Source organism: Ziziphus jujuba, chromosome 10 (assembly GCF_031755915.1).
Source record: "Ziziphus jujuba cultivar Dongzao chromosome 10, ASM3175591v1".
Taxonomy (NCBI): Eukaryota; Viridiplantae; Streptophyta; class Magnoliopsida; order Rosales; family Rhamnaceae; genus Ziziphus; species Ziziphus jujuba.
In genome coordinates, this window is record NC_083388.1 from 18,728,339 (window position 1) to 18,750,911 (window position 22,573).

Genomic DNA, 22,573 nt, shown 5'->3' on the forward strand with positions numbered 1-22,573 from the left:
TAGCTAAACATGGACAAGAAGGAACTTTCCAGAAAGTAGCTACATTTTACCCCATTCATCATTAATAATTTAAAATTACAGATGAAAAAGTTTTGCTGTGCTTCTGAATCATAACCGATGCATACACAGACTCGAATTTTGGTTTTTCTATATCATGAAACTGTATGCAGTGACTCTTCATGACTGGCAGCTTGGCAGAAAAAAGATGACACATTTTCATTTATATATATATATATGTATTTACTCTCAATTTACAGACCAGACAGCTATAAGGCATCCATATACTTTGAATGCTAATATACAAACTGGCATGGCTAACATGTTTTTTGGAACCTCTCAACAACATGGAATCTCAAATTCACTATTTTTATCACCAAATGCTGCTTCTTCGGGAAAAAAAAGACAAAAAAGATGACAATGCAAATGTTTATTTAATAGCTGGCACATTACAAGGGGCATCACAACCTTACATATTAAAAGCCTAAATAGTACAACTCATTTACTCTTTCATGGTGACTTTGTGCAGATACATTTACAATCAAATTTTCCTAAAACGATACTCAACACCTGAATTACCAGACTCTTGTATCCGAAGACATGATTCCCTCCTGCCACTTTTAGTATCAAAGACTGCCCAAACAAAGTCAGGGGTAATCCAGCTGGCATTTGCATTTCAGGCTTTTTCCTTGTATCTCCATATTAGATCACGTTTGAAATTCCTTTCATTGACCTGACTATTCATGACAATTACCATACACTAAACTCTTCTGCTTTGATGCCCTTGACCCTTTCCATTTCTTGAAGTTTTCTTATAATTACATTGCATTGAAACCTCACAAGGTGCTTGGAACCCAATATTTTCAACAGCACCAACTGTATTGAACAGCCGTATTTTGTTCACCTCCTCCACCAATGACCGGTGCAGTAATTGACTACGTACATCAACCATAGACCTGTTCCTCATCAGTTTATTGCCATTAATAACCCTTTTGTCTTTTGAACTAGATGATAGAAAAGCTTTGCATTGGTCCATGTACTTTTTAGCCATGAGCTGTGCCTGTGCATTACGGTTTTCTTGAGGACAAAACCTTGTGGACTTGTGACTCTTTGTGATGAGATGCTTGTCTGTCACAGGGCTTGTACTGAATTCATGCTCGTCGCCAGAAAAGTAATTCAAGTTGGAATATGTTCCTGAGTGTGAAGAGCTTTGAGAGCTGGTATCATCAAGCAAATCATCTGCAGAAGCAATTATTTCGAGTTGACTTTATATTTCAAATAGACAAGGCTTACACGCCCCCTCCTAATATCTTTTTACAATTTTGGTCCTGGTTTTCCTAGGAGTTTGTTAGACTTAAATTGCATCTACTGTATGTTATATGAGGAATGAGATTGTAGTGTAGCAATAAAAAATTGGCCCAACTAGATGCACAAGGCTCATGACACCAAATGTTGCAATGAAAACGTCTAAATACAGGCCCCTTTGAAGGCCCATAGTTGACTTGAGGCAGGTTTAAATGTCAGTTTGGTTGTCTAAAAACCAAACTTGACAGGACTTGGACACAAGGCATGAATCCTGGCCAGTCTATGTTTCTTACCATAAGCATCACATTATATCATAAGTTAAAAAGCCATCTTGAAGATATGACATGCAAGTACTACGTCCTCTTACCATCTCTATAGAAATTCTGATTCGAGGTGCTAGTTAGGTTAGTAGGTTTTGTTGCCACTGTACCAGAGACTTCGATCAAAACCCACAGCAACAATGGGGCCATAAGTGATGGAATAGAGTGAGCCTGACTACCAAAAAGAATGGAACCTCAAGTATAGAAAGAATAGCATGCAGCAATCCTACTATTGGCTCTAGTTGGAGAGGAAAAAGTGCAGTTTGGACATGGGGTAGGTGAAAGTTCCAAATGGAAAAAAAAGGACAGCCTTATTTTACACATTTAATTTATACAAAATCAATAAGCCATACCTTGAAGCCAATTCCAGTCATTTTCCATTTTGTCTATCTTATGAGAGGTGATCAAGCCTGTCCCTGATGCCTGGGATGAGGAGCATGAGGAGAAAGTGTTGAAAGGATGATGAGGGTCATCCTCATCGTCTTGATAATTAAATGTATGGTACGGTTTAGTCTTCCATTCTGGTACTAGAGCAGAAATCTCCCCTTCAATCATATCTGCAATTTCACATGGCTCCCAATCATTGATTTCCAATTCCTTCACCATCTCCGTTGCAACATCAATTGGTGTGTCACTCAAAATATCAAAAGGGAAATATATGTTCCTAAGAGAACCTGCAAGAAAATACAGTAGATAAAGATTTAACCAACCGAATCTCTTGGCATAGGCTTGAGTTGATTCATTGAAATTGAAGCAGCAAGCTATGTATATATTGGTAAATCTTCAACTGCTTTTATACCTTTCAGTTTCCTAATACAGGTCTCTAACAAATCAAGCAAATGCTCTCAAATAAAACAAAGATAAAGAAACTGAACTTGTTGCCCACATTCAAGGGAAAGTTAATTCAGTACCATCTTTATCAGCAATCTGAACTTTGAGAAAGAGGCTGTCGTCTTCATGATTGAGTTTCCCCGTGATTGTCATGTCAGTCCGGGGTAATTTATCTCTCAATTGCAGTTTCCTCATTTCTTTGTCATTTAAAAATGGCTTCTGAATTTCAATCTGTCCTACAGGAAACTCATTTTTATCATATGCCAGAAATGGGTCAAGCAAGAGTTCCTTTGCTGATAATCTCTTTGAAGCAGTTACTAAGCATTTTCCAATAAATCGTTGTGCTTCCAAGTCTTCAATCCGGTAAAATGCTTCTGGTAGCTTTCCCTGGAAAAAGGCGGAATGTGGATGAGTTTTCTGTTTACTGATATCTATTAATCTTAACTTCAAAGCTTCATCTTACCGAGGTCACTTTCTTGTAAATTTGTGCAGGGTTCAAACATTCACTATATGGATATTCAGATGTAAGCATCTCTAGAACACACATGCCAAATGAGTAGACATCAACTAGTTCATTGTAATCTTCCTCGTACAGTTCGGGTGCCATGAACTCCGGAGTACCTAAGATGTAAAAGAGAGAAACAAAATAAAACCAGTTGAATAAGTTCCTCCATATTTATGTACTAATGGCAGAGAAAGGAGTACCTATAACACTATGAGCAGATTGGGAACCACGAAGAATTGCTGCCAATCCAAGATCACCAATCTTGACTTGCCCGAGATGGCCATTGACAAAGATGTTGTCACACTTAAGATCTCTATGTATTACTGGAGGATCATGGTTATGTAGATAAACAAGACCCTGTAAAATTTGGCGTGCCCAGTTCTTAATGGCTCGGATGTCCACCCATTTATATTTCTTCCTGTATCTGCATGTCAAGGCACACATGCTTCCCATGTCAAATTCACTATACTTTGTAAAGAATTGAATTATGTAAGTCACATATTCAGGACTTATCATCTGGAAGCATGGTTAACAATCGATAGAAGTATGGTTTTTGCTGATTTTCATTTTTCAGTACTCTTTTAGTTTCAACCAAATAGCAGAAGCCACAGACATGGTGTCTAATTGCAGTTTCCCTATGGTTTTAACACCATATCTTATATGCAACAGAATAAAATTACGAAATTTGTTTTTCTACAATAAATTCCAAATAGTTTAGTGAAGGCATGCAGAGGGAACTACAGGAGTTAGAAAGGAAATTACTCTCTTAATGTTCCGGAAGTGAACATTTCGGTAACGAAGTTGAAAGTTTTTTTATCAATATCAATCCAGGAGGTGTAGAAATGAATGATGGAGTCATGATTGAGGGTGCTCAGGAGGTGAACCTCTGAGTAGAGCCGCTGCAAATCCTCAGGTGAGCGGAGCACTTCTCTGAGTTTTACCTGGTTCCATGCAACCTCCATTCCAAGAACCTCATCAATTGCCTTGTACACTGTTTTCATTGCTCCTTTGCCAAGAATTTCTTCGAACTATTCATTACAAATACAATGTTATTAATGAAATTCAAGAAGTAAGCTTCTTTTTTTTTTTTTTTTTTTTAATTTTATTTTGACATGTCGATGGGGTATTTGAACAAGTCAAATTAAGTCCAATAAACTTTTATTTGTACAAATGAATTGCTATCATCTAGATGAGAAATTGATTCATGTAGCATCTGGTAAGTACAAAAGGACAGCATGCCATCTTTAAACATAGAATTCCAACCAAACAAAAGCCAAGAAAGTTGTAAACTAATAAACAAATGAGGCTTAATCTAAAAAGTTATTATTTCCAACTTTTCTGATGCTATAAACTGATCGAAGTCTAAACAATTTTGTTAACCAAGTGTAGTAAACAATACAGTATTCATAAAAAATAAAAGATAGAATTCATATTATAGAGTTAAAGATGTACCCCCAAAAAAAAAAAAAAAAAAGGGCAAATTAATATACTTTTTTTTTATTAACAATTAGCCTTTAAAGAAAATATAATATGTATTTTTAAAAGTAAAAAAATTAAAAAATACATGCATTTAGAAAATTTGAAAAATAAAATAATTAATTATTATAATACAAATATATTTATCCTTTAGTTTTCATAAATTTTTTAATTATTTAATAATAAATATTTTTCTCTTCCACAATCAGATAATAAAATATTTACACTGATTGAAATTAATCAAGTTTTAATTGAAGAATTCAAGTGTTAATAAAACAGAATAATAAATACGTCAAATGGATAGACACTATGTTATAAAATTAAACATTATTGCCATTTCTTTAAAGAACAAAAATTGACTTGTTCAAAGGAAGTTAATATACTTTTATCCAAATATTTATATTATTTTGATAATATATATCTATATGAACACATTCATATTCAATCTAATATAATATATAAATATCCAAATGAATAATATCAAAACTTTTAATGATAATTCTTCTATCTATCAACCTACGAACAGAAATACCATCTTTAACTAAGCTTAGCCTTAACCAAAACAAAAAATTAATGATCTTAGCTAGCTTAGCTAATAGCCACCTACTTACTCGTTTCACAAAAACACTAGAACAAAACCCATTCATTTAAAATGAAAGTAATTTCCAAGTAATTAACTAACTATAAAGAAAGAAATTAGCAAATATCTCATTAATATTAGCGCCACCCAAAAAAGAAAAAGAAAATGATTGTAGAAGCAGTAGTAGCAATATAAAAAAGGTAGAGAAAGATACATACCCGACCATAGCGAGCCGTAGGATCGGTTTCGACGTAATCAGGGCGGTTATCTTGGACTTCATGATGATCCACGGACTGCTTCTTCTTGTACATGTTTTTTGATTTTTAAATTTTGATTTTTATTTTTTTTGGTTGTTTTGATGAAAAGTTTATGTAAAAGATCGAATTAGAAAGAAAGAAAGTTGTGGAATAATAAAATGATATTTGTTAATGAAAAGGTGTGAAAAACGTGGAAGTTAAATCCGAGGCTTTCCCTCGTGGTTTTCATAAGAGAAGACGCGGAAGAGAACCCAGAAGAGCCTCGAGTAATCAATCCGAAGCATAATCCAACTCAATATTCCCACCATCACCGCGCGTGTTCTGCACTCCTCGTAGTTTTTAGCAACCATCTATTCACTCTCTCTCTCTCTCTCTCTCTCTATTTTTCTTCTTCTATTTTCCCACTACGCAACTTACACTACTCTCAGACAACGACCCTAATTACTCTCCCTCAGTGAATTGGTAATTTGAAATTTCAAAAAAAAAAAAAAAAAAAAAAGTTAATTTGGTAGAAAAGTAATATGTGTAAAATCGACGGGCAATTTGGGATAATCAGCAGTTCATCGAAGGATGAGATGATGCATTTCAAAGGATGCGGAACTTGAAGGATCTGTGACTGCTCATGGTAGATTACAAAGATACCCCCCAACAACAATAAAACACACCGAGAAAATGGAAGGAGGAAAAAGGAATAGAATTTTGGAGAAGATTAATAAGATTTTTTTTGTTTTTTTTTGTTTTTTTTGTTGTTTTTTTGTAGGAGGATGAGCAAGTGAGAAGTGGGCTTATATAGGCCCAGGAAGAGAGATGGCGAACTGTTTGGAGTGGAGACCACATTGATCAAGGTGGCGCCACCTAAACCCTGTAGGCCCCACCTAATCGCCTCTCCTCATTACGTTTTGATTAATTGATTTTGCCCCAACGTTGACTCACTCATATTTCCCATTAAATTATTCTAATTATTTTATTTATTTTATTCATTCATTTTGTTTTCTTATTCAAACGAGTGATGCCAGACTTTTATAATTTTTTCTTTTCTTGTTTTTCTGTTTTTTGGACACATTTGGACGGCTTCTTCTTTCAACAACTGATGCCTCACAAAAGTTTTTTGTTTTCTTTTTTAAAAGAAAACAATTTTTGAGTGTTTTCAATATTAACTAGTATTTGTGTTTGAAAAGTCGCTTTTGCATTTCCAATATGATTATATATTGTTCAATACATATTAAATTTACTAAATTACCCTTGATTTCTTCTTTCTCATTTTGAATTAGGATTTTTTTTTTTTTTCATCTTCTTTGCATTTTTTTTTTTTCTTTTTGTTTGAAAGAAAAAACCCAGCAATCCAATCATCCTCAATACAGATAATTGGCGATTCACATAACCAATAAGAATTTCAAGACCAAAAAACGTTTTATTATTCTAAAACTCTCTCTCTATGTTGTCTAAACTGGGGTTAGCTTTTTCTTGGTTGATTAAGAAGCTTCTGCATATTTCGCAAAAGTATGAACTGAGTTTATGACTTTAATTTTTTATAACAATTAATTAAGGATGGAAATTTAAAGTTAAAAAATAATGAAACATAAATTTTATGACATATTAAAATTGTATATAGTAAAAATGAATAATATCGTAATCAGTTATTAATAAATAATTTTAATTTTAAATATAATTTAAATTTTATAAAATAAAAAACCTTATATTAATCTATGTGACTTTATTTGAGAGTAGTATCATTAGAAATTTTCATTTGTATTTTATATCATGTATAAATCTCATTTCCATTGACTAAGCCAACCATCCTTTTTTTTTTTTCTTTTCCTTTTTGATAAACTAAGCCAACCGATTCAGTTGGCCAATTTAAGTCTAACATTTAATATATATATATATATATATACACTCAATGATAAATACTTTTATTTATTTAGTTAATCAAGTTTCTTATTTTATTATCATTTAAGAACCACTAAGCGTTTATTTATTTATTTATTATTTTTTTATGTAGTTTCAAACCATCTCTTAGTGTTTTTTTTGTTCTTTTAACAGCCACCTCATAGTTAAGAGACGAACAAATTCGATGTTTCATTACTAAAAAAACAAATTTGATGTTTGATGTTTTTTAAGAATAATTTAAAGGAACTTAAAAACCTAAATTGACTGCATATTACAATTAATAACGCGTAATGAAATAAATTATAGAGTTGAACATTCAATTATTAAGCTAATTAGTCCCATTCGTGTTCTTCTTCTTCATGTAATAATAACATAATTATTATAATAAATATCAAAAAAAAAAATGATTCCCTAAGCTCATCCATTCAAACTCCATTACGTAGCCATTATCTTTTTGCCTTCCAACAACAACAACTAGTATTCACCAAAAAAAAAGAAGCAACTACCACAATGTTTTGTCTAGTACTTACCATAATTTAAATCTTGTTAACGTTAGTCGTATGTATGTATGTATATATATATATATATATATATCGTCTTTCATAAGGCTACAAATGAACATACACAAAACGTTACGTTTAGTTATTTTTATATTTTAGGCTTGTATTTGTCAGAATGCAACTCTCTTTTAAATGACATATAAAACTCAGGATAAATCTACATTGGAACACGTAACATAGCTTCACATGGAAATCAAATGTAGCACGTAATTCACATAATTTTCTTATGATGGCGTATTTTAACAAAACAAATTTAAACAGCTGACATGCATGCATCATAGGATTTGTTTGTGGTATACATATACAATCGTTTTTCTTAAAACCCATATGAGTTTCTAAAGAGTTAAATATTGACGTAATTGATACAGTAATATATGCAGGCTATATGGTAACATTTCAATTAATAATTTAAAATTAAAACTAAACGTAATAATCGTTGCCACTTAATTATTCCATCACTATACGATCATTTTTTACCGTAAGCTTCAGAAAATTAAATTTACTTATACATATTTAATATGTATATATATATATATGGGTGTTTTTGGTATAAAAAAATAAATATGAAGGTGGAAAATTGGTGAAGTAAAATCTGTGGTGATGATCTGATACTTGCAGAACTTTGCATCGCCCACCAGATAAGTGGGAAGAGGAAGTCATCACTAGTAACTAGAACACAGCATATTCTCTCAAATATTTAGCATTTGTTTGAAAAAACCATCATCCTATCCTTTTCATTTGTCATCTCATCCATCTTTTATCTTTTCCATATAGGCACCTCCACTTATTTTATTCTTATCCATATTTATCATATTTTCTTTCTTTTAACATTTTGTTATATTCAATTATAGGGCAATCCTATGACTTTATCAACAAATTTAATGATTGATATTTGTCTGCCTCTTTGTCTCTTTTTGCAATATAATGTTTTTAAATTACTGTGGTTCAACACAATATAATTAATGCATGGCATTAGGGTTAAAAGCTGCAATAATTAAAACAAAGATTCAATTGACCAAATCCATGTACCATATTTGAGATTGGATTAAATTATAAATATAGTTACAATTACTAAGTCAAGCGAGGAAGCTTCTTGATCGGGCATGTTTTAAGCTGAATTATAACCAAAACAAATTGAATTTTGCTACTCGTTGCCTCCGATTCTTTTTAACATGGAAAATGAAATTTTAAAAATGGCAAATCGTACTGCTATACCGTTGCTATATTGACACTAAGATAAACCTCTTAAACAATTAAAAAGTTTGGTATATTGCAATGTAATTTGATCAAAATTATTTTACAAATAATTGTCATTAATAATAACAAATAGTATTTTTCAAATAAAAATTAATACATAAACAATAAATGAATTGCCATCCAAATATATAATTCCTAACAGTAATAAACACTACAAATGGCATATTTTCCAAACAGAATCCAACAATAACTAGTGGGATTCTTCTTGTATTTTTGAATAATTGTTATCGATACCATACACTGTAATGATTGTCAACCATCCCAATGATGGCTTAAAAATAAAATTTGAGCAATATTCAAAATGTTAACATCATTTTGTCCTTTTGTCCCACCCATGTACAAACCAAATCCATTAATTCATATGCTACTCACACAAAAAAAGTCCTACCTAATGACAGCGGGCAATATAATAAAAAATAAAAAAAAATAAAAAACTTCATCCACGAGGTTTGAATATATTTCTGCAACTAAAAAAATTAATATACAAATTAAGATACCCACGAAGTCTGTAAATATTTCTAGAACTAAAAAAATGAATATACAAATTAACATATCGATTGTTAAAGTAGTTGGTTTTTATTTTTATTTTTATTTTTTTCTACTTAATTATTTATAATTTACTTACTTTATATGTTAATTAGTAATAGGTATAATTTATTATATGTCTTAAACAATGATAAACTTAAGAAAAAAAACAAAATAAAAATAAAAAACTGATATAATTTGAAATTATATTCAATTTGGTTTTATGATTTTTTTTCTCTTTTAATTTTATAATTAACTTAAATGCGTAACAAAATTAACTACTATTAACAAGCATTTAAAACAAGAAAATTACACATAATTAAGTATAAAATTTAAAAACCAACCATATGTTAATAAAGGACACCAAATCTCTTTTTGCAACCGTTAATCTTGAGTGAAATTACATAACAGAGACAACCTAAATCTTTTAATTTTTCATATTATTATTTATATGTAGTGGCATGGATCTAATTAATTAATTTAGGTCTTGTTGAATATTTTGCATAGTCAAATTAGTACATAATATTAGTCGATCAACTAAATCTAACATCATTGCAATCTTTAGTGATCATGCACAAAAAGTTTCAAAGGAAAAGCAAACAAGATGAAACATCTCGCAATTAAACCATGCAAATACTATACAATAGAAAAGTCAACAAAGAGATAGGGGAACTATATCTACCTTCGTTATTCAATTAGCTTAATTAGCTGAGAATCTTCTTTTTTTTGTGTGTGGTTTTATTTATTGCTTAGTTCCATGGTTTCAATATATTTATATTTATTAATGCATGGTTGTATTATATACATATATATATATATATATATATATATACATACTGTATAAGCTGAAGAATTAAGAAGGACAAGTGGACAGGGTCATGACGAAAGCGAGCCTCACACGTTTAATATTCATGCAAATAATAAATTAATTAGCCTTCTACCTTGTAAATAGCAATGAAAAATTGCAAATAGCCGCCAATTAAAATATTATTTGTTCCTCTTAATGTGCATGGAATTGAGGGGGACAAAAGGAGATTGAGTGGTAGGAAAAAAAAAACAAAAAAATAATCCATGTCCAACAAGTTGAAGGAATTTTTTTTTTTGAAACAATTGACCTAAATTACAATCTATTCAAAATTTCTTCTTTATCATGATTCGAATTTGTATTTTCGTGGATATAAATAGAGATACTCAACCATTAGAACTAATCTTCTTCGTCAACAAGTTGAAAGAATTAAAATAGAAAAAATGGATCGAATTTAACCATGTTTGAATTTTATGATGAGTAAAATGCCAAAAATCATACACAATTCTCAGGCTTATTTGGTATAATTTCTATTTTTACTTTGGTTTTTGCTTATACTTATTCAGAAGTATTTTCTAAAAAAATCACTTTTCACTGACTTTAATTAAAAGTTTTTTAAAAATTTACAAAAAGCCAAAAATCATATACAATTCTTACTCATTAAGGTCTATTTGATATAGATTTTACTTTTACTTTTGCATCTGTTTATATTTATTCAAAAGTGTTTTTTTGACAAAGTTACTCACTGACTTTGATTAAAAATACTTTGAAAACTATAAACATTTTTTAAAAATTATCCAAAAGTTATATCATGCAGAGTTTAACACCCGTTATAGTCTATAAGAATTAAAGTCCTATTCCCCACCGATAGCGACTATTTTCATGAATACTCTCCCACCCACCACTTAGTCCCGCTCGGTTGGATCCTTACGTGGATGGATACAATGGACAATTATATTTTGGTTTCTCCTCTGTTATCTTTTAACAAAGACTTTACCCTACTCAAAAAATTAAAAAATATATATACATATATATAAATTATGGAAAAAAAAAAACCCAAAGAATTTATCTAAGTCTCATAATAAACACTAATAGGATGTGTAAAGATTTCATTCTTAATTTGCTCTCGGAAAGGATTTGGATTTGGTTGATGAATTAATTGAGCTCAATCGAGGTTAGGTTCGGTTTCTAATAATAAATCAATGGAATTTATAATGTGGTTTTCATAGTTGGATTTTTTATTTTTTTTTAATGAGAACAGAGTGATAAAATTGTAACTAATTTTGTTTACTAAATAATGGATAACTTATGTGGTAATATTTAATTATTTATTTTTTAAATAACTTATCATTTAAATGTTCATTTATTTATAATTCTAGTTATTTTAATATGTCAGCTAATAATATATTGACATATTATGCACTATATTAAATTATTTGGTAAATATTTTTTTTTTATGAACAATTTGATATTTGTAATACTGTTATAATATTTGACAATTGAGAAATTGGAGAACATCCTTGTGCCTCACCTTAAAAAGGCTTGAAGTGATAATTGAAAGATTTGTTGAAGAAATTAATGTTTGATTTCTTTGAAAGAAGACTTGTTGTGAAAAAATCCAAAGGAGAGGAAATGGGTGAAATCATTTATGATTGGGTTAAAAAGGGGCAGTAATCATCAATATCTAATAATCAGCAAGATGTTATATATATGAAATTATCTATTGGAGTAATAAATCAATAGTTATATTTAATTAAATATTCAAAACTTTAAATAAGATTCACTTTACTCTATAAAATGGGATAAATTTCGCATATCTTTCCTAATGTTTGCTATAATTCAAATTTAATTCTTCAGATTTTAAATATTATATTCAGTACCTTTAAGGATTAAATCTAGAATTACCCTCTTCAACTTCCAAACATAAATCAATTTCATTCACATTTCTCGTAAATCAATTTTAAACAAAATAAGTTTTCATTAGATTAAAATTTTAAAAATTATAATACCTAATATAAAATTAATGACAAAAATCTAAATATATATATATATGTTTATAAATAAATATTCTTTTATATTTTTATATAATAATGTTTTGAAACTACTTGGCAATAATAATAATAATAATAATAATAATTTGTAAAACATACCAACAGCAAATTATAATCAATAACATTAGAAATTTTATACTCGCACATAACTGTTGAATAATATAAAAATTAAATTATCAAATAATAATAGTATAATTTTTTTTTGTTTTAATTGGAAATATAATAATAATTATTACTTAATAACAACAACATTAATGGAAATAGTAAATATTAATAATTAAATATTAACATGATGAAAATAAAAATATAATTATAATATGATTACCAATCATTATATTCTTTGTATTTAAATATATTACTATCTATTACTATTAATATAAACAATAATAAAAACATAATATTATAATGTATAAAACTATAAAGAATAAAATAATACATGATAACGCAACACTAAACTTAATATGATACTTATTCAAAATAGCCTAGTACAAATGGCCATTTATTTCCATGAATAGCCTATAAATTACGGAAAACATACAAAAAATATGTTAAATTTTTGTTAATAATAATATAGAATAATCATTTTAAGTAGAGCTAATAGAAAATTAAAAATTTGCAGTCGAATTATTTGAAAAATCATTAAATAGAAAAGTGCTAATTTTTTTATCTCTATTTTTTTTTTTATGAAAATGATCTGGCAAAAATAATTTCACAATTTCACAATAAATTATTTGTTTACAAATATATATTAAAAAAATTAAATATTTTTAAGGGCCAAAGGAAAAAAAAATTAGATTTTTATTTCGTGAAAATTTTAAAATAAGTTAAATATAAGTCTTATTAAAATTAGAAAAAGAAAAAGTGTAACTAAAAAAAAAATGCAGCTCAACTATTCTCTCTCAATGAAACAAAAATTACAATAAATTTTTTTTAATTACATTTATTTTTCATATCAATTAATTCTATTAAATATTTTTATAAACAATGTTGCATATAAATGAATAATGAATATCATATATATATTTATACGGAAATTCTATAATGAATACGGTCCGTATGAGAACCGCAGTATTAGTAACGGTTTTTCATAGTATTAACAACGGTTTCTTAGAAAATCATCACCAATACTATGAAAAACTGTCACCAATACTGTGGTCCGCATGAGAACCATCCGCACCATAAACGGACTGTATATTTATATATATATATATATATACATATATTTATTAAATGTAAAATGAATTTAAATATATAAATGTGTGTATGAGAAGGAGTGAGAGTGAGAGTGAGAGTGAGAGTGAGAAATAGATGAAGGCCCACATATTTTTCAGAGTAAAAAATAAAGATTTACACTTCTTTTAATGTATTAAATGTTATGCAATTAATTTTTACAATTCAAATTACAATATTATTTTTTTTTCTATCATATCCAACGGAAATGATACCGGTTAAGAAGGTAAATGAAATTGTACTAAAATTGAGGGTGTGATTTATAATTATACTAAACGTCAGAGAGTCTAATAAAAAACTTCCCTATAAAATAAGGTGTTTCAATCATTACCCTTATTGAATTTTATGAAAATATATCAGATTTCATATGATAGAGACCATAAACTACATGATAAAGCCCATATATAATTTATTATTTATATATATCATAGCTTATTTTATTTTATTTATTTATTATTATTATTATTTAGCATATTATAACTGGGGAATTTGGGAATCGAAAAGATAACGCTATAAAAATGGACTTAGAACTAGTTCTTTAACTTTTTTTTTTTTTTTTTTCAGCTGAAAGGAAAATTCATAATTTGTTGTTCACTTTTTTATGGTTTAGTTTTCAAAGTTGAGATATTTTATAGCATTATGAGTACCAATTTTCTTTTTCATTTTTTATGTATTTGTTATTTTTATGTATTTGTTATCTCGAGTACATATACAATTTAAACATTGAAAGAAATCTCATATAACATGTTTAGTAGAATAAAAAGTATTGAAAAAATTGATAAACGAGAATCAATTTTCTAGAATTTAGTTTTTTGGAAATAAGGTTTTTTAGAATTTTTTTTTTTATAATGTTTGATTAATAATAAAATAATATATGATTTACAAGTAATTAAATAAGTTTGTACATTAAAATTAAAGAATAAAATTATATTTAAAAAAATAAGTAAAATAAATTTTTTAGAAAATTTTAGAATGATACAGATTTGAAAAGATTAACTTTCAATGTTAGTTTTTAACATTGTTATATTTATTTTCTATTGGGTTTTACAAATTACTTTTTTAAAAAATCATACAAAAAAAAAAATTTACCTTTTTAAAGAATTTTAGATTTCTACTAATTTTGTCATTATTCAAACACCATGTAAGGGTAAACTACTTGATCTCTTTTTGATGGAAAGAGTAAACTACTTGATCCTGATTGAGCACAAAAGTTGCAGTGTACAGTTTTTATTTTAAGCTGCATACATATTTGTATATAATTCTACTATAGTATTCCATTGAGTGTTTGTTTGGTATATAATATTGGATTGTATTGGTATAAGTTGTATTATATTGAATTATACTAGAATGTATTATACTATACCTATGTTGTGTTTGGTGCAGGATCGTATAAAATAATATATTGTTTGGTATAACAGTATATTGTACTATATTATTTATTATTATTTATTATTTCATGAATTATTGTTATTAAAAAAATAAATATTACAAAAATATCATATGTTCCTTTTTCCATTTATTATATTATTATAATTCATGACAATAATAAAGTTTAATATTAAAAGAAATTTAAAAAAAAAATGGCATTATATAGCTTAGAAAAAAAAAACTTTGAAAAAGACTTAAAAGCTACTAAATTAGCAATAAAATAAAAAGAAGAATGTTTATTCAAATCTAATAACTAATATCTTCAATACATATTACATATCATCTACATATTATCAGTTCAATATTTTTGTAACTATGCTCATGACTATTGCTCCTACAATGCACCTAATAAGAAAGATTTTCATCTACTATAAATATTTTCATAAATTGGATGGGATTGATCATTTTCATTTAAACATATATTTGAAGGAGCCTCCCTTTGATGTTAAAGAGATAAGATATACTCCTTCTGAGCTTATTCGAGTGAAGAATAAAATTTACATATATTTCCTTTGAATTCATTAATTTATTCCTGTCATTCAGGCCATGAGTGATAAATTATTTTTTTTGAATTTTTAAAAACAACATAAATAGTTACACGTACCATATGCAATCTATAGATATAGAAAAAACAATTTAATATATATATATATATATATATAGTTATAACAACATAACGTAATAATATATATAATGCAATATTCTTGGCTACCCAAACACTATATTACAAAATACATTTCTTTTAATACCCACTAATACAACATGCCAAATATGTCGTGAGAGTAGTAAAGTTTTATTGCATATTGACTTGGTTGTTTATAAGGCAGAATCTCAAGAAAAAAAAAAAGAAAAAAAAAAAGGTAAATTTTTAGACCAAATATTTATGTTTAGAGAGAGAGAGAGAGAGAGAGAGAGAGAGAGAGAGAGAGAGAGAGAGAGAGAGAGAGAGAGAGACTTTTTCTTAATCTTATGCTATATGCAAAATGATTGGAAAAATTGAATATCTTTCCTCAAAAATTGACTTTTGACAAATTTTATCTAATTACTATGCTTTTTACTATTCATTTTTATCTAGGCTATGCATTTAAAGATATAAAGCTCAAATTTTAAATAACTATAAATAAATAAAACAATTAATGAAAATAAACTAAAGAAAGTTGGCAAATAAGGCAAGTATCAAGATTTTTGTAAGGAAATTCAATAATTAAAATTTTAGAAATTTGATTTCACTCTACCCACTCCTATTTCTATCCAATTACGCCTCTATTCATCCAAATGTTTACCTAATTTAATAATCTAAGAATCCAATTTTAAGCTTAATTATCTCTACCAAAGCAAACTAGACAATGTGACTAAATTGATAACTAAATAAAATGTTTTTAACAAATAATCTTAGCCATTAGATGAGATTCATCTAATGGTTAAAAATTGTTTATACTAAAGAGATTGTAATTTTTAAAAATTAATTTTTTTAATAACTGATTTAATAAAGATAAGCATCTATTAATTATTGTATAAGAAAAATCAAATATTAAAATTATTTCTTAAAAATATTTGTCAAATCCCTTTGTACAATAAACCCCTCCCTTATATATTTGTACGATAAAAGAAATTATACAGTAGGATAGACATACCATATCATCCATTGATAAATGGATGCAAGCTCATCAATCAATGCCATATTGTCCATCTTTTTTATTGGCAAACTAACAATGTTAACTACCATTAACTCCATTAATTGAAGGGGAAAAAAAGTTTATTAATGCAAATAGACAAATAGTATCACAACTTTCCAATTGTCCTTCACCAACACTTTCCAAATATTCCATGCTTGGATATTTTATCAATTATGCTTTCTAACTTTTTTTATATTGATCTGAAATTTCCTAATAAATCAACTATAAAGCCAAAAAAGTTAAAACTTTTCACCAAGCAATTTTTATTTTGCACTCTGATCATTGTTTGGATATATATATATATATATATATTTTTTTTTCTGTCATCTATGTCAACTGTATGCAACGAGGAAGGACCTTTATTTTTCATAATTAAAGCAAAGTAGTCAACCAGTCTTATATATGAACCTTATTCTAATAAGATTTCAGAGATCAACATTTCAAGATTTGCCATATGTTTAATTTAGTTATATATTGTTGAGTGAAACTAATATATATATATATATATAATCTCTATTGGTGAAGTAGCAACAAATTCTTTTAAGGAAGAAATACATTCATTTATTATTATTTTTTTTCCAGAAAGAAGAAATATGTTTGAACTACATATATATTGCACCCAAAAAAAAAAAATGTTTGAATAACCTAATAAAGTTATAGAAGACAAATTCTACATATTATAATACTAGTTGGGATATGTAATAAAATTTTTAAAAAATTTCCTTACTAATTCCCAATCTTTTTAGAATATGGGAAATGTGTTTTACAGAATTATTGGTGAATTGTATTTGGAAAGTAGTTGAATTAAATGTCCATTTGCATTAATGAAGTGTTTTTCTTTTTCCTTCAATTAGTGGATTTAACAGTAGTTAACACTGTTGGTAACTAAATCTTCAATTTTTCTTTTTTGTATAGGGAAAATTGAAACAAAATAGTTAATTAAACAATCACTTTGGTTTACTAGAGACATAGAAAAACTGTTTTTAGGTTTAGGCTCTACTCCGAGTAAAGATCTGTCCGATTTGGATTTGCACATATAGGACAAATGCCCCAATACCATGTCTTTTTGCTACGACTTTCCTTTTTTTTTTTTTTTTTTTTTCAATTCCATGTCTTCCGCCAAATAGTAAATATTTAATGCATTCATCATATTACTCAATTGATTAACAGTTTGAGATGTTATTATATATTATTATTATATATTATAAGTGGAAAATCTTTATAAATAGAATACGATATAAGTGGTAATCATAGATATATTACCAATTGGTTTTTTTTTTATAAACGGAGCCTATATATTAATATTATATTTCATTTTGTCATCATTTAAATGAATGAGTCTGTCATATTAATCAACGTGATAAATTTGTACCATTGAATAACTTCCAGTACAATGAACCTTACTTTCTATATATATTTATAATATATATATATATTATATTGGAATCCCAAGTATGCCATACTGAATGGAATATACCATATTGAATGGAATAGAATCAAGTTGACCAAGTGTGTTTCTCAAACGTGTAATATTGGAGAAACATTGGGAGATATTTGACTTTGGGGCATATAATTGGTCATTTTCTTCTTATTATTAATTAGTAAGCCCTTTAAAGCAGGAATAAAAAGGACGCGGTACCACATTTGCCCGTATTGTTAGCATTTAGAATTCATTTTTTCCTTTTCCTTTTCTTTCTCTGTTTCTTTTTTAAGTGGAAGAATTTAACTTTAGTTTTTTTTTTCTTTTTTTTTTTTTTGGTAATTCAAAAATGGACCTCATGGTGAGTATGTTAAGCCCAGTTTTTAAGGAACTGTAGACCATTAGCAGCTGTATCTTTCTAATTCGATGGGAGTCCACATACTGTCCAGTCCACCACCGTTCAACTATTCTTATCACCCTCTTCCACAGTATGCGCAGCACATGGGATCTACACCAATGTTCAGATGAGATTTGTCAGGAATCGATCTAGCAACTCCTACAAATAGGTGCGAGGGGAACTAAATGTAACTCCTTAGTTGATGTTTTGGGGACGGAAGTTTTAATATGGACACATTTGTTGTATATTATAAAAAAATAGTCACATTTATCATATATAATTGATAAATAATAATTATCCAAATGCTTATATAAGTTGATAGACAGTTTCAATTTTGCTTAAAAAAGTAAAGATTATAAGCTGACCATCACTTAGACAAGAGGTGGAGTCGATGGGAATGGGTTTAATCTTTTTATTCTTTTTTTTTTTTTTTTTTTTTGCTGGTGAGGTTCGAACCCAGCTCATAGACTGGGATGTTGGTGCCTTTAACCATTAAGACTACCACACAACCTCAATTTAATCTTTTTATTCACCAAAAGGAAAAGCTGATAAATAATAATTAAAAAAAGGACTTTAACTTTGATTAAGAAGTAGAGGTTTGAATTTTGTTATTACCTGAATTGGAGGTACTATAATTTTAATAGCATCTCTAATAGTTATTTCTATTGGAATTTATGTCGTATTGATTTTGGAAAGTGTTCATACTTATATGACATTCTTTCAATTTAATAGATAATATTTTAGGCAATTTCTCTCCAATAGGTTCTGTTTAAAATGTTCTGAAATGCTAATATGTAGCTTTTTATTTTAAAATTATATCTAATTAAAAAAATTAAAAACTCACGCAAGATTTTTTTTTTTTTAACAAAAATTAATAAAAATAAATAAAATGCTGATTTGGTATGTCTAACAGAATTTTCAGAAGTAGACAGTGTCATTCAGAATTTCTATATTTTTTCTTGTCAAGCTTGACAGAATTAATATACAGAACCATTGAAAAATATTTTTTAAATTTTTTATCTATTTATCTAATATGGTAAACAATATTTAAATAGATAGAGAACCATTGAAGATGTTCTAAATGGTTATATGAGTAGGCTAACCTCTAACCATTCAATCTGTTTTAATTCATCCAAAAAATAAAAATAAAAAACAATAATAAAAAAAAGGAGCAAATATTTCTAAATAAAAAAGAAAACAACGCTCGGCTGTGATCGACCTATTGCCTGGATTGAGTCTTACCGTTGCCAGGATTGGACGCACAATCATTGCTGGTGAATCCACCACTTGAAGTTGCATATGTATACTACTAATCTTTGACCTTTCAATCTTTTTTTAATTCGAAAAAAAAAAAAACTGATAAGTTACAGGGATACACAAATCTATTAACCTCCAATTTTTTTATTAATAAAAAAAGCAGGGGTACCCCAAACTATTACCCTCCAATATTTTTTTTATTGAAAAGAAAAAAAAAAGGAGCAAAGATTTTTAAATAAAAAGAGAAGGCAATTAAAAACTCACGCAAGAGTTTTTTTTTTAACAAAAATTAATAAAAATAAATAAAATGTTGATTTGGTATGTCTAACAGAATTTTCAAAAGTAGACAGTGTCATTCAGAATTTCTATATTTTTTCTTGTCAAGCTTGACAGAATTAATATACAGAACCATTGAAAAATATTTTTTAAATTTTTTATCTATTTATCTAATATGGTAAACAATATTTAAATAGATAGAGAACCATTGAAGATGTTCTAAATGGTTATATGAGTAGGCTAACCTCTAACCATTCAATCTGTTTTAATTCATCCAAAAAATAAAAATAAAAAACAATAATAAAAAAAGGAGCAAATATTTCTAAATAAAAAAGAAAACAACGCTCGGCTGTGATCGACCTATTGCCTGGATTGAGTCTTACCGTCGCCAGGATTGGACGCACAATCATTGCTGGTGAATCCACCACTTGAAGTTGCATATGTATACTACTAATCTTTGACCTTTCAATCTTTTTTTAATTCGAAAAAAAAAAACTGATAAGTTACAGGGATACACAAATCTATTAACCTCCAAATTTTTTATTAATAAAAAAAGCAGGGGTACCCCAAACTATTATTACCCTCCAATATTTTTTTTATTGAAAAGAAAAAAAAAAAGGAGCAAAGATTTTTAAGTAAAAAGAGAAGGCAAAGCTCAGGTGCGCCAATTTTCGTCCGAAATTATCAGACGGCTGTGATCGACCCATCAATCACATCAGGCGCAGAATTCTTCACAGCTCAATATGCCATGCACCAGCCGGGAATCGAACCCGGGTCTGTACCGTGGCAGGGTACTATTCTACCACTAGACCACTGGCGCTTGTTGAGCATCGGGTGTTTTATATAAAAATATAACTTATTCCCAAGTGATTCGTCTCTTCACCCTTTGAAAAGCTCACATCACATTAGAGTATTTGGAATTTTCTGGATTATATTATTACTGATTGAATGTTACAAGCAAGAACTTATAATTTTTTTTTAATGTAAATATACAATAATACAAGATGCTTGCCCATAATAATAACATAGAAACCAACTTCTTTAGTTTTATTTTATAGGCTACACTTCTACCAAAAAAACAAAGAAATAAAATTCAAAAGGCCACACTGCGGGGTAAAAACTAGTAATTATAATTTTCTGCAAAATTGGAGATGGCTGAAATATTCATAGACAGAAGCAAAAAAGTGTATCTTAAAGTAGTTCTATTCTTAAATTGCATTGCATGCACCTTTTTTTTTTTTTTTGTGGCTTGAATGCATTGCATGTACTTATGAATTATACATTATCCGTATCAAATATAAATTTCATATAATTTTTCTTGAGTCAATTTCGGTATTATATTATACATCATGTTTGGTCACCTACCAAGACATTGGGGCATCCATTTGCATTGACATATCAATAATTTATGCCTAATCCTATGGAAATAGAAAAACAGTAGTGAATCCAATAGACTAGCCCACCTCTTTTTCTCGATGGGCTGCTTAGCATACTGTAGAATGAGTAAATTTCTTCTTCTTTTCTAGCCATTATGAATCATGAGAGAGGCTTTGAAGCTAACTTTTGATCATGGACAAACACTTTTTTTTAATTTTTTCTTTTTTTAATGCTTTGTATCTTTTTGTTCATAAAACCCATATTTTAATGAAAATATTAATAATACAGTAGTGTTACATTAATACTAAATTAATTACCATTTGTTTAAAAAATTAATATTTGATAAAATAAATATAAACTAAATATGAATTAGTAAATTTCAAAAGTATAGTAAAACACAATACAAGCTATACGATGACACATACATCATTTTGTTGTTACATCAATGACAGAATCAAAAGATTTCGTATAAACAAGAAATTTTTTATTTTATTTTTTTAAATTTTTAAATATAGATGTGTACAAAAGGGATGGAATCCTATTCAAACATGGAAATATAGTTCCATTCAAACACTCATAGGAGGCGTATATAAAATTCAATAATACATAAGGCGCATATGGATTTAGTATATTGACATGTCGGTTCAAGGAATGTTGATTTTGAGCAACAACGTATTCCATCATCTTTCTTCCTTCCCTTATGATATAATCAAATTTTATGATCATCGATAATTAATCCATTTACATATTAGCATTTTCTTCATTAGATAATATTTATTTAACGAAAACTTCTATAAATAAATTAATCGCAAAGATTTTTATTGACCAAAAATTTAAAATTACAAATTCCTTTTATCTAATAGTTTGCGTGAATCAATGATCATCATGTACAAGTAGAATATGGTAAGAAAAGGGATCAAAATCATCACGAACACGAAGAAGATGGTCACAAAAAAAAAAAAAAAAAAAAAAAGAACGAAAAAAAGAAAGAAGGGGCTAATAGTAATACTAAATTTAGAGATGCTAAAGATGGTAACCATGTTTATGTACCTTTCCCTTTCTTCTTCTTGTAATTAAAATTTTACCATGTACATCATTTTCCTTTCCTAGAGTATATTAAATATATTATATGTTAAAAAAGTATTAATATTAA

At 28.0% G+C, this 22,573-nt stretch overlaps 1 protein-coding gene and 2 non-coding genes across 3 annotated transcripts; all 3 read right to left on the reverse strand.

Annotated features, from left to right (window-relative positions):
• Positions 1-410: 410 nt before the first annotated feature.
• Positions 411-6,039, reverse strand: LOC107411446 (probable serine/threonine-protein kinase WNK4). The gene is made up of 7 exons (XM_016019028.4): positions 5,233-6,039; positions 3,721-3,986; positions 3,159-3,382; positions 2,917-3,074; positions 2,534-2,840; positions 1,976-2,296; positions 411-1,236 (listed from the first exon to the last, which is right to left on the reverse strand). Exons 1-7 carry the CDS (start codon positions 5,323-5,325, stop codon positions 758-760), a joined length of 1,848 nt encoding a protein of 615 aa, XP_015874514.2. The 5' UTR covers positions 5,326-6,039; the 3' UTR covers positions 411-757.
• Positions 6,040-20,694: 14,655 nt separating this feature from the next.
• LOC112490808 (small nucleolar RNA snoR114) lies at positions 20,695-20,783 on the reverse strand. Its single transcript, XR_003055003.2, has one exon. It is a non-coding gene; the product is annotated as a small nucleolar RNA snoR114 (small nucleolar RNA).
• Positions 20,784-20,792: 9 nt separating this feature from the next.
• Positions 20,793-20,863, reverse strand: TRNAG-GCC (transfer RNA glycine (anticodon GCC)). The gene has a single exon. It is a non-coding gene; the product is annotated as a tRNA-Gly (tRNA).
• Between the last annotated feature and the right edge of the window lie 1,710 nt (positions 20,864-22,573).